Source organism: Ruditapes philippinarum, unplaced genomic scaffold (assembly GCF_026571515.1).
Source record: "Ruditapes philippinarum isolate M1 unplaced genomic scaffold, ASM2657151v2 ctg607_1_1_1_1, whole genome shotgun sequence".
Taxonomy (NCBI): domain Eukaryota; kingdom Metazoa; phylum Mollusca; class Bivalvia; order Venerida; family Veneridae; genus Ruditapes; species Ruditapes philippinarum.
In genome coordinates, this window is record NW_026854188.1 from 283,383 (window position 1) to 297,313 (window position 13,931).

Consider the following 13,931-nt stretch of genomic DNA (forward strand, 5'->3'; position numbering starts at 1 on the left):
GTTGTGTTCATACGGCGGTTATCATGGCACCTTCAATGTGATACAGTTGTACGATTCCATGAAAAGTGGCGTATTGTCCAAAAATAAAAAAATGATTAGAAAAATATGTACAATACCCTAATATGTTATGATTAATAAAGTTGATTCAGTAAAATTAACAGTTTTGTAATTTGTAACAGGTATGATGGCCATTTTGAAGTTCTTCCGCCATATTGGATTTTAGAAAAATGGGCCCATGCTCTTTTTTTCATATACAGCCCATTTTTTAAGTTTTTCATGTTTTTTTAGCGCTTTAACCATTTTCCGACACAAATGACTGGACTGCAATTTCCTTCCTCTATTGTCCACTTTTTCCGTTTTGAAGATAAAATGTTACGTTAAATACTTGGTCAAGATGAAAATTTTTGGCGTGAGCCGCATAAGCATACCTTAGGCCTGTAAAATAATGTTTTGATATATATAAAGTATGTACATTTTCTTAAAATAATGTTTCTTATTTTACATCAATTGAAGGAGATACACTTGTCCAAAATCATTTTTGGCTATGACGTTATATTTTTTGTTCTACAGCCATCGTTGTTGGACAGCCTTGGTATAAAAATCTGGAAACAAAGTGATCCCTCGGAAGCATTAATCACAACAAAATCACAAGAGAATTGCAGACTAGGTTTGACATGGACAAAGCTTGGACATGAATTTTAATCAGTCCGACTTAAAATCTGTAAAGAAATGTATAGACTTTAGTCTAAAATCTCATAGTATATACAATATTTTGTTGATGATAACCACGAATTTCATTTCATAACATTTTTGTCAAAAATCTTTTAACCCACAACAGTGCTTGTGTCATTTCATTTGCCACAAATGCCTGTCAAGCCTTCTTATTCTTGCAGTCTGATTAGGCTCTATACAGTTGGCTGACCAACTTTCACTTTTTCATTTGATATCCCAAAACAAATTCAAATGGTAAGTTCGAAAATGGAAGATAGTCAAGTCCCTTTAAAGAATTCAACAGATGATAGGTAAATAGTGCAATTGCCATGTAAGCTATGCTTTGCAGTTTCCTTACTTATAGGGTTGAATTAAAAGAAGCATGAGTTGCGGATTTTTTACACGAAAAAAGCAAACAAGTTTGATGATTTAATTCACAGGCCCCAGTAGCTGTTAATATAAGCTACTGTACTATTAAGCACTGTGTCATGCAAAAGCTGTCAAAAGCTGTTAAATCTGGCATTGGAAATTAATCAAAACAAAATTACATGAAAATTGCAGTCTCTGTTTGATTGAGTCTTTACATGAGGGATAATGAATAAATGCAACATCTCTCACGCCCCCTACCACTGGCTTGAGTCAATAGTACTCATTTCTTAACACTTAATAGTGCTGGCATCAATGATACCGAAGTGCGTTAAGCTTTAAACAACTGCAACAGTAAATTATATTCATTTACATGTATTGTTAACAACTTATATATCACAAAATTTGTAAAAAAAATAAGACACATTCAAACTTTTTTTGAATCGTGTAAAGCAACACATATACACGCTTTATCCCATATTTATGTGTTTTCATACGTATGCGACAAGTTCAGATCCATATCAGCATACACATCCGTACAGTATGTTCGTTTTTATATTCATAAAATATTTTTTGTTTTCTGTTAAAAGTGAGCAGTGGAGATCCTGATCAGTCTGCACGGATGTGCTTGATAATTTTTAGCTTTTAGTTGTCTGAATCAGCAATTATAAGGATTCCATTATCCTCATACACAACAATCTTGGACATCATCGTCTTCCGTTATGCTGAATCTCCTTACTTAACGAGATGATTTTGGCTCAGGTAGATTACTTTTTATCATTTTCCAAAATTGTTTTAAGAATTTTATTTTCTGCTTCTATCTGAGTGGTCACCCTGGTTTCAGACTCGCATCTGTTATACAATCTGGAGTTCTTAAAATTACTTGTTCATACTCAGAATGTGTAAAAAATAAGCTTTTAATAAGAAGAGAGATCACTTATGGTGAAGGAAAAAATGGCATGTTTGTGAATGAGGAATCTTTAATTTTGTAGGTTCAACATAGTTTCATGATGATTGTTAAAGATCCTGTAACACAATTATTTCATGGTTTTATTTCATAAATATGATGCTCAAATTAAGATTTGTCAATATTGTAAGTTCCAATAAGCATTATTTATAAAGATTTTACCCAATTTAACATTTCATGTAAATAAAGGGAGGTAATAAGAAATTTATTTTCTATAAATTCTAAGTCAAATTTTCCAATAAGAAATGATAAATATAATGTGCACATATATTTGCATATGGTATACACACAGTAACAATATCAATCACAAAACAGGATCTTTAACTTCTCTAGTTCTTTTACATTCATTGTAACAGATCAGGTATGGTAGATAAAGGGAAAGAGCTCTTGCTTACTCCTATTACTTTGTGTTTGTCTTGCATTAAATCTTCTCCCCTTTGTCTGACCCAAGGCTTACCATTCTCATCAAATTAATACTTTTACCCTTCTTTGTCAAAAAGATAACTGCTCCCTTTCTGATCCATATATATTTTCATCTTAATGTAAATAGTATGGTTCTCTTTTCCATCCAGGTAAAAAGTCTGTTTTCATTTAGATATTTTGGTTGGTCATTTTTATCTATGTAGAATTGTGCACCATTATCATCAAAGTGAAACAGTAAATCAGAATCTTCCATACAAAACTGCTGTTGTTATAAGAACACTGGTTCCCCTTATCATCGTGTTGTAAAGGATTTTTAAATTAATCAAACTTTTATTCCTGCTGCCGCAGACTTTGACGTCTCCTTTCTCTTCTATCATGTTTCTTTTGATTCTTTAGAGCCGCTCTTTCATCTGCCGCTTTAGCAGATACAGCACATCCCATAATAATAATTAACTAGTTGCCTTAATGAATTAATGAATAGAATAAACCTTAAAAAACCTTAATGCCTTTAAATTTTGCGGCATTAAAATTAGTCAGTCAAGTTCTTTAAAACATATAAAGCAGTAAAATATATTCTTTGATGTCATGAGCTGTTAGGACTTTAAATTAATTCTTCACCATCTACTACCATTTTTTTAAAATATCCTACAAATGAAATTAAGAGAATAATCTCTAACCTTAACATGTATTATCTTGACAAAACCGTTCAGGATTTTAGGCAAATTATTTAAATATGTACTGATAAAAGTGCATACCATGATAGGACAGTACGTATGTGCTGGCTTATCTTGGTCTGCACTGGCCAGATGGGTAAAATCCGTTGCCACTAGCTAGAGAACGGTATGAAACCTTAAGTTTATTGTTGACCTAATGTACAAATGTAATATAAAAAGTATAACGTGTAATGTGATAGTGACAATACACAAAAGCGGGTATATTAATTGTTAAAGATAATATGCCTCTTTCAGAACAGTTGCGCTTGTCTTTAGGCAATAATAACAAGTAACTGTTTTCAAGTCAAACTTTTCAGAATTTCATTTTTGTAAATGCAAATGTATCAACCTTTAGATTCTGTTTATCAGACAAAAAGAATTTGAAACTTCTTAAAACAGATCTTCTTTAACCGCTGAATTGTTGCTGTCTGAAAGAAATCTATTTGATAAAGACTAGGTTGTCATGGAAATAAGAGAGGAAGTTGTAATATCTCTTATTGTGATTTTTGAATACTTTAATGTTTAAGTGCTAAAAACTGTATTTCTTAAAGAAACAAAAAAATTGATTTATTAAAATCTATGAAAATTTTACTTTGACTACAATGATGAATAAACTATATATGGGAAGGTGAATTCCCTATTACAGGCCACTTAAAGTTAGTATTTTCTTTAAAAAAGTCTTCCAGTTTTTTAACGCGCATATGTTGAAAATGAATTAATTGCATTTTATGTGCAGAGGAATGACTGGTTATGAGCAGCTAATAGATATTAAACTGTTGCCTCAAGTTCCAATATATCAAGATTCTTATTTTCAATGAAGCAACAATCAGCTTATCTTGTTAATTTTCAGAATAAGTTGACATGTTTACATCATTTTAAATATGTATGATTAAATTAAGAGGATATTTCCACTATTATAGATACAAGGTTTATAAATTATCCATTGCCCATGTTAGGTGTTTCAGTCTTTAGAATTCAGAATACATCATAAAGATTCATAGAATTATTTTGTCAAATTATGTAATTTATTTATATAATTAATCATATGTAATAGTAAAATGACCATATTGTAAGATAATAAGTTAGCTACCGGCTCCTTTGTTATAAGCGGTGCAGAAAATCACTTACCGACCGCTTAACAAGTTGCCAACATACCGACCTGTTATTGTTCTTTTGGTACCGGCTCGCCACGGCATTACTTTAGGGTTTTACTGAGGAAACAATAGAAAAGAACTTAACTTTTAAATCTCTAAAATCCATCTTAATTTTAGCCCAAGCTTGATTTCCAGCTTTTTATATGATTCACTTGTCGAAGATGGACGCAAACATTTATTATGCCAATCAAATTTAATCTTACATAGCGTTTAAAAACCTTTCAATCTTAACAAATCTGCTGTTTTTAAATAAAACTATATGTGCATATGTTGTGTAGAATTTTAAATATAAGATATATCTACTTTGTGTGTAGTCAAAACGTGTTTTCAATATTTTCTAATTTCAAATTTGAGCATAGTACATCTTTAATGCCTTATGAAAGATATAATTCATCCTATCGAATTTCCGTTAAGCAATTACAGGTTTTTCATGCAGTCTGACCAGACCGTATCCTGCTGTAAACAGGTCAATAAAGAAACACTAATCTTTGTAATAATTTTATCAAATACATACCCAAAAGCGGGTATCAGTCATGTATATATAGTATTGTACTGTAAAACGTATTGTTTGGCAATATTGACCTTAGACTCATCAATTTCTGAAGCTTTATTTTATTTTTTACGATTTACTTATTGATTATTAATGACATGAATATTATCAATACTTTATTTTTATACTAAAGTCCCTATGGCCAAGTGGTAAGTATGAGAGCAAAGTAATCGAGAAGTTGTAAGGTCACATCCTCAACAAACTGTTTTTTTTTTCAGATTTCTTAATTTCTTTTTTTTAAATTGTATGCAGCATTAGTGGATGAATCATTTCTTTAATTTCTTGTGTCTTTTGTAGAACAAAAAAAACAACTTTAATATATAGATATATATGTAAATTTCATAATTTCAATTTGTAAAGTCGTACAATGGGTGATTGCCATGCACAAAAACTAAGTAACTAAATATGAAATATATATAACAAAAAAAAAATAAATAAAAAAAAGATAAAATTAGATTCCAACATACAATGTCTAATTTGAAACTAAAAATTCTTAACTCCTTATCACTGAGGCTTGTTAGGCAACTTATTGTGTCGGTAACTTTTAGTTATATACATAGACCACGTATACCGTCATGCCATACTTTAAAATCCGTATGATTACCGACGATTACCAACCAAATGTGATTGAATATTCAAATGTCTCGGGTCAATATTGCCAAACAATAACTTTAAATTGGGCTGTTGAAATGATCAAAATTAAAGCAGTAACAGATTTCAAGAAAGTTTAAAATTAATCAGGCAAGATCATTTTAATAAAGTGAATTCATAAAGTAACTTAAAGGAGCTCCAAGGATGTCTAAAAGACCTTAAATACATAAAATTTTAAAATATATCAGAGATCAATCAGGACAAACAAATAAAAACAGAGCAATATGATAATAATGACAAAGAAATATACTCATATCTATTTCTAGTGCAATACATAGCCTGGTTTGAGTTTGACATTATTAAGACTTATTAAAATGATTATTTTGAAGAAAGGGAATAAGCAAAACGATTAAAAATTGTACACAAATGTAACTAGTAAAAGTCTACATTACATGGTACAAATATCTCGAAAAACTTTTATTAGTCCCCTACCGGTTTACCGGAGGGGACTTTAGGTTTACCCTCCGTCCGTCTGTCTGTCTGTCCGTCAGTCCGTCCGTCTGTCCGTCCGTCAGTCCGTCCGTCCACAAAACTGGATCCCGCGATAACGCAAAAAGAACTAAAAATATTTTAGTGAAACTTGATATATGGATAGATGGCAGTATGGGGAATATGCACGTCTTTTTCTTTTCTTCCTATGTTGAAAATTCTGGTTGCTATGGCAACAAATAGACTGAAAATATGGCAAATTTTACACATAACCTGGATCCCGTGATAACGCAAAAAGTACTGAAAATATTTTTATGAAACTTGATATATTGATAGATGGCAGTATGGAGATTATGCACGTCTTTTTCTTTTCTTCCTATGTTGAAAATTCTGGTTGCTATGGCAACAAATAGACTGAAAATATGGCAAATTTTACACATAACCTGGATCCAGTGATAACCCAAAAAGTACTGAAAATATTTTTATGAAACTTGACATATGGGTAGATGGCAGTATGGAAATTATGCACATCCTTTTCTTATCTTCCTATGTTGAAAATTCTGGTTGCTATGGCAACAAATAGACTGAATTTCAAGATTCTAGTTTTTAAGTTTTTTCACTATAAATACTTTTATTTCTTAAGGTATTTTCATCAAACTTTAAATATAAGTTGCTTGTCATCAACCATATCATATGTGACAAGGTTTACAACTCTAGCACAAAATTTATCAGAATTACCTCCCTTGAACATAAAATTTTTATGAAAAAAAAACATTGTTTTTTTTAATAACTTCTTTTTCTGAATGTATCTACTTCAAACTTCATATAAATGTTTCTTATTATCACTCATCATGTGAGTGTTCAATACTCTAGCAAGATTATATCCAGAAGTATGCCCCTTTTCAACTTGGACTTTTTTTGAGAAATTGGTAATTTTTACTCCAACTTCTTCAATCATGATAGGATTTTAAAAATGTTATATTTTGATAACAGTGATGATTAAAAAATAACTTTAGAGTGTCCTTCAGTCCGTCTGTCTGTCTGTACATAAAAACTGTTTCCTGTGATCACTTTTAAAGAACTTTTTCAACAAATTTATTTAAATAGGAACATAAGTGAATGGCCAATGGCCCTTCAGAATGTTGCTTGGGCTCTTACCGGTAGGGGACTTATGGATTGCTTGCAATACTATGATAATTGCTTGTTTATCTCATTTTACTACTGGTCTTTAATATCTTCCTTGCACTTTTATCTCATAAATCTTTCGCACTTTTCTGGTTAATGGTGTGTACGAGATACTTCACTTGATTTAAATTGAAATGAAATACTCCTAAGCTGATGAAATTAGAACTATATAAATAAATTAGATAAAGTCACTTTGTTAAACCGTATTGCTATGTTAATGCTTACAAATCAACAAACTAGTAATCTTCATCAGTGTTATGTACCAACAGAATTAAACTTAACATAATTCGCAGTTTTTTTTAAATCAATCACTTAACATTCAGTTTCACTAACATACACTATATATATTGAACTTATTCTAAATTGTTTGTATGGGATAGGGCATAAAATGGGCGCATGCATCAATGAAATACAAGTAGTATATTACATAGATGGAAAACTAATTCTATTTTTTTTAATCAAAGAAATGCATAACAACATTCAATAATGTTTCTTAGAATGAAAGCTATACCCCTATAATGCTCGTATCAGTATACCTGAGAAAGAAGATAAGTCGTTATCTACTCGATCTAATTCAGAGAATTTCATTCCACCAACTAACACACTTTCACCTTTTCGAACCAAGGCAACTGCACTAAATGATGTACTTTTGTATCTGAAGCTCTCTCTGGCAGCACAAACTCTCCGGAAACAATCGCTTTACTGCCAACCTTTATGTAGTACTCTATCTCTCCTGCATCTTTTTTGCCGCAAATATGTGCATTAAACTGATAAATTCCGTCAGTTGGCGCTGTGAACATTCCAGTATCTTTGTTGTAGGCATCGCCTTCGTTAAATATAACATTTGAGAATTTAACTGGTTCCCTATCCGTGAAGCTTATTGCATCCATGACATTAAATGCAACTGTCTCTGAAATATGTCAACATATATCTTTGAACTAAGATAATTTGCAGCCACAAAGATTTGGCGATTAAAAAGTGACGAGTCATGCATTTCAGAAATATCAAACACCCTACAAAAACTTCAACAAAACAAAAAATAAACTGATGAGTGTGTCAAAAAAATAAATGATTAATAATGCAGGGACCGCAATGGAAATAAGGTTAAATCTTCATTGTATTATTCCTGGCGTAGGTTTGCATGTCATGGTTTTGTGTCCATGTTTGATTTATGTTATGTCTCAAAACATGTGTTTTATTACCATATGTGTTTATGATAATTAAATTTTATTTTTTATAAATCTGATCTTATCTTAATGATTTAGTTAAAACAATATCTTATCATTTACTGTCAAAATACATAACAAATATTGTTACAGATATATGTTCAAAATCAAATATCTCTTGAAAGTATGTAAATGAACAGATAATTGTTTAGAATTAGGGGATAAATCATATAGCCAAATCATGGCCGCACTTTTGATTATTGTACTGATTAACCAGAAGACTTTATGCTTGTACTGTTATGACCATGTTTTGTGTTTGCTTCTTATTGCGACTGGCATCTTAAGAAAAGATAGCAACACAAATCGCAAGAAGTATCTTTAAAAGATACTTCGCCAAGATTAATCTACCAAATCTGCTTTTACATGCAAAATATCAAAAGAAACTTAAGAAGAAAATCAGTTTTCGGAACTCCTTTAGATATTTTAACCTAAAACGCATAAACCATTTCAAAAAGATCCTTTATATAATTTTATTTTTTTAGAATGACCAATGACATACCCATATTTCAGTTTGTAATTTTTAAATGACAAATGTTATTCTATTTGCATTTGTACCTCCCTGTAAATTTTACAGGAAATTAAAATTGATTTTAGACGGCATTTGGCCCAAAAGTTGAAAATTAGACTAACGTGTTTTTTTCTCCGTTGCCTGATCCAACTCTTTTATTTGTTTTTCCAAAGCCGCAAACTTGTTCGACAAGTCTAAAAGACCATCCTTGCAAGTGGCTTTTACCTCACCTGTAACTGTCTTTAAGTCATCTAAACCGGAAGTACTCTTCTCCAGATCTTTTTTGATATTTTCCACATTAAGTGCCATGCTTTTAATGCTCTCTAAAACAAGAAAATAATTTAAGAAAGAAAATAATGCAATGCATGTAATATAACATTCATACTGAGCAAAAATAAATAACTGCAAATTTTTTAAGTATAGGAAACACTTTAACCTGTGTTCTTATATAATCGATGTGCATTAAATGGAAAGCCACTGTGTTCAATATATTTCCGAACATATCATTTCATTTATGAAAAAAGAAACGTTATTTTACAATGATTTTAGTATTTACCTTACATGTATTTTGGGCTGTAAATAGCTCTTAATATTTTGTACACTGGAGAAGAATTATTGTTCGACAAAGATGCCAAACACAAGCTGTCTTATTTATATCTTTGATGTAAAATTGGTTTTCTTTTTAAGAAGCTTATTCTGATATGCATTTATCTGCGCATTGTGATAAATGAAGGAAATGAAGGGCATTTATGATTATTGAAAAATAATAATTTCCCTACATCACACCTACATATACATATTGATTTAACGTCCTAGAACTGCTCACACTGGAATAAGTAACAAGAAAGAGCATAAAACCGTACGCTCTGTGTCAATATAATATGTACAACTTACTAGATGAGTTTCTACACAACACAGGAGAGATTAGCAGATAAGTATTCAGTGAGTGCTAAGTGTAAAATTTTACACAATTATTAAAGTAAGGTTTAATAAAAACTTGCACTGAAATCTATGATCGAAATAAAACAACCTGTTCGTAACATATAAGCTAACATTCTGTAATTTGACCAATTACGAGTATTTAGCAGCAACCACCAAAACCTAGTAGCCATTCTTCCCCGCAACACTTTTCCAAGCTTATCAATTTCGCAAAACTATTTTGATTTACTGGATTTAAACGGTTATAGTAATTTCATTTTTATGATTTTTATGTTGAATTGGTCAATATTTAACATGACTTTGATTGTTATCAATACAATTATTTATGTGAAGGTGGTATTTATAACTTAGGCAAATAAAAAGATTAATTTGATTGAAAATATAGCATTGAATGTACGTTTAGGTGTTTATTTTCCAGCTGACTATTCTTCTTGACGTTTATCAGTTTTACACCAGATTCACAGTAATATTCTTATTTTATGTCACCTTTTAAAGTCTTATTTTTTATTAACTTATCAGCAACCTGTTCTGTCCGCAACCGTTTAACGGGGATTCTAATGATTCTGTACAACTTAAGAAAATATAAACATACTCATATTCTCAGAAACGACGCTTTTGTTTGCCATGGTGACGCTTAGGACACTCATTTGTCTTTCCAAATTTGTATTCATGTCTGAAAGTCCGTCCTCACACTTTTTGTTGATCTCATCTGTAATCACCTTCAAGTTATCTAAACCGGAAGTACTCTCCTCAAGGTCTTTAATGATGTTTCCTACAACTACTGTCATATTTCTCGTGCTCTCTGTGGCAATAAAAAGTGAATCGTAAATACTATGCAAGAATAAAAACAATGAAGATTTATGAATAAATTAGCTTTGATTGAGTGAAAATTAAGGAAACGATTGTTACAAGTTTTTTTTAAACTAGTTCTGAGATGTTGCCTTGACAAATATTTTATTTTCTTTACGAAAATAGGTAAAGTTTAAAGTTTGCCCTTCTATATAGGAATGATTACAAGATAATGAAATATTGGGCCTTTTCATTTGAATTAGCTTTTATTAGTCATTTTGTCAACTAAGGCCCAGTTTGTGCAGTTTGTCAAAGTAAAATTTGTAAATTCTTATTTTCTATACAAAGGGAAAACATTTTTTCAAATAAATGGTTTTTATAAATGATTATCGACAAATGAAATGTATAATATTAAATCATATTTTCAATTCGTAATAATCTCAATAATTCAAATCAGTATAATAATTAAAACATACTATAAACGTATTCACGTATTTTGGCTGCGTGTTATTTTATTATTTTCTCCCATTTAAACTACGCACGCAGTTATACATTAATGGAGGAGAATGCAATCATTAAAAGATAAAATAACGAAACCAAGCGCTGTTGCTGTACATTTTATATGTGTGAGTCAGGGCGCCATGTAATGCAGGTTAAACAGCTTCAATAACAGACCTGGACCCGTCCGTGTTCACCAAGTAAAAACCTGGATCAGGATCAAATGATCCTGGTTATATTTTCGTTGACTTCAATTGATTGTATAAGGCTAATATAACCAGTAAATGGTACATAAGAAATGTAAAAATGCTGACTTGCAAACTTACTACGATATTTTGGGATAAAACTTAGGAGTGTTAATCATGTAGATAGTCGGATCAAATTCTCAGATCAAAATCAATATTTGGATAAACTGTGAAATGTTCATATCTTCATTTATTTTGTAAATTAATATCAAATGTGATCTAAAACATAAATGCTATATCAAGTCCACTTTAATGAAGTCGATATTGAATATTAAATCTATGATTATACTTTTTAAGTTTTAATGGAAAAGGAGCATGGTAATTTCTTTATTTATATGTAACCATAACATGACATCGCACCAGCACGAAAAGATGACGAAATCTATTTGTTTAATAGAAAAAAGAAATTACGAAACGCGAAATACAGAATCAGACGCATGTTGATGCAAGAATAGCGCTAATTCACCCCTTAAATTCATGCATTAACATCTGAAGAAGCTCTAGGACTCGCAGATTCGAGCTTTAAATGCGTCCTCGTGCTTCCTCTGATGCTTAAGTACAAAAAGCGGATTTAACCATTCATTTTGATATAATCTATGTACAATTAAATGCATGGGTATTCTTTCTAGATATGACCATAGAAATATGATATCAACGTGATCATTTTTTATTTAACCCGACAGTCATAGCTTTTTCATACCACACTGCTGTATGTATACATGTATAGTTATTTGTAACTGTTTAGTTCTAGCTAATACTTCAAGGGTTGTTCGCACAGTCAAACTTGGTCCAAAACCATACAAGCCTGAAATTTGTAATTCTTTCAAAGATCAAACAAACAGGCAAACTTTGCAAATTACAATTTGAGTGAAATACATTTAAACGTGTGTTTTTGTGTCATTTTGCATAATTACAAACTGGAATTTATTAGTTTTGACATATATGGTAAGCAGATGTTCTTCAACTTTGCACACAGGTTATCGTTCAGGTCCTATAAATAAAAACTTGCGAAAAAAAAATTGCTTGTCCCATCATTTAAAAAATTTAGATGAGTCCCTTTAAATACATGTTATAATACTTAAACGAAAACTGTTTTCTTCATAAAATGTATACATACGCATGTTTTCAGAAACTATGCTTTTGTTTGCCATGGTTTCACTCAAAACGTCCGTCTGTCTTTCCAAATTGTCTATCTTGTCTTGCTGCTCCGAGAATCTGTCCGATAATTCGCTATTATTTCCCTTAATGCCAATCATTAAATCCATAACATTAGAAACACTCTTTTCTACTTCTTTTTGCATGTTTTCCACAAAAAATTCCATGCGAACCATTTTTTCTAGTAACTGTTCGTCATATGAAAACTTTGAACAAACAGGCTCCACGGGAACTGCTCTAATTAACATAAACTTACATATGAATAACACTGCAAATATGTAACATTTTGAAAACATATTTCCAAAACTTGCCATTTTGATTGCAGTGTAAAGAAAGTACACAACTTATGTTAGCGCTCTGTTAAAAAGATATGGGGTTTGTTATCCGGATGTAACTTTTATAAGAAGGCGGTCTTAGAAATCTATGGCACTCATGTGATTTGAAATTTGAATATCCTTGACATATCCTTACAATATGTTAGGTAATGGTGTTTATTTCATGCGATGGACATGTATACAAAATAAAGTAAAGATTGTGAATGTGGTGGAACAACGTTTAACTAAAAACAAAGACACATTCTGAATCTAGATTGCCAAGTATGTGCAGCATTTTCCCACGGTAACAAGATGTTGGTGATACATTTTCTTGAAATAAAACTTTAACGAAACAACTACAACAAAACTGACAAAACATGCAAAATGAAACAAATTTATGGCACCCCCACTAAAAAAGAAACGAAAGAAAAAAAAAGCAAAAAACAACAACAACATTGCCTTGTGAAATTCATGCTTATTTTCCAAGTGGTTAGAACAAATAATAACATAATCATAATTATTCTAAATGAAGTAACACATGAATATGAAACAACAATAATTTAGGGTAGGTCCTGGAGACCAAACCAATATACATATATGTCAACTATATATAAGATATAGCTGTCGAATACGGACGAAGGACATGCTACCAGTCATGCAAATGAAGGGCTAATGTTGAAGCACAAAAGTGGTGGTAATTTACCTCCATGCAATTATCACTGCCATCAGCTTTAGTCAGAATATATCCCAGCTGAGTCGTAGGTTGCTGTAGAAGCTCAACTCTCCAGCGGCAAAGGGAATAGTTTGGTCTCCAAGACCTACCCTATATGTACAACAACAACGCTTTGGTCTGAACCAGTCAACGTGCCCTCTGTGATGAATCAACCTAGATCCAAATCTTCTGCTATGTCCGAGGCATTCTCTGTGACATGCATGTACCGAGGGGAAGAGATAAGCAACCAATTTCTCCGCAAGTAATCGACTACCGCAAGTAACCGACTACTTACTCTTTCTGAATCAGCGGTGAAAGATAAATGACCAACAGACTCAGACGATTAATTGTCACGGAAATATTTCGGCTCGCCCGAGGATCGAACTAACGACCCCC

General features: G+C 31.5%; 1 protein-coding gene across 1 annotated transcript; it reads right to left on the reverse strand.

Moving 5' to 3' along the window:
- Positions 1-4,270: 4,270 nt before the first annotated feature.
- LOC132739347 (uncharacterized) lies at positions 4,271-13,035 on the reverse strand. The gene is made up of 4 exons (XM_060727045.1): positions 12,472-13,035; positions 10,415-10,624; positions 9,006-9,206; positions 4,271-8,059 (listed from the first exon to the last, which is right to left on the reverse strand). The coding sequence occupies exons 1-4, from the start codon at positions 12,821-12,823 to the stop codon at positions 7,746-7,748; spliced, it is 1,077 nt and encodes a 358-aa protein (XP_060583028.1). The 5' UTR covers positions 12,824-13,035; the 3' UTR covers positions 4,271-7,745.
- Between the last annotated feature and the right edge of the window lie 896 nt (positions 13,036-13,931).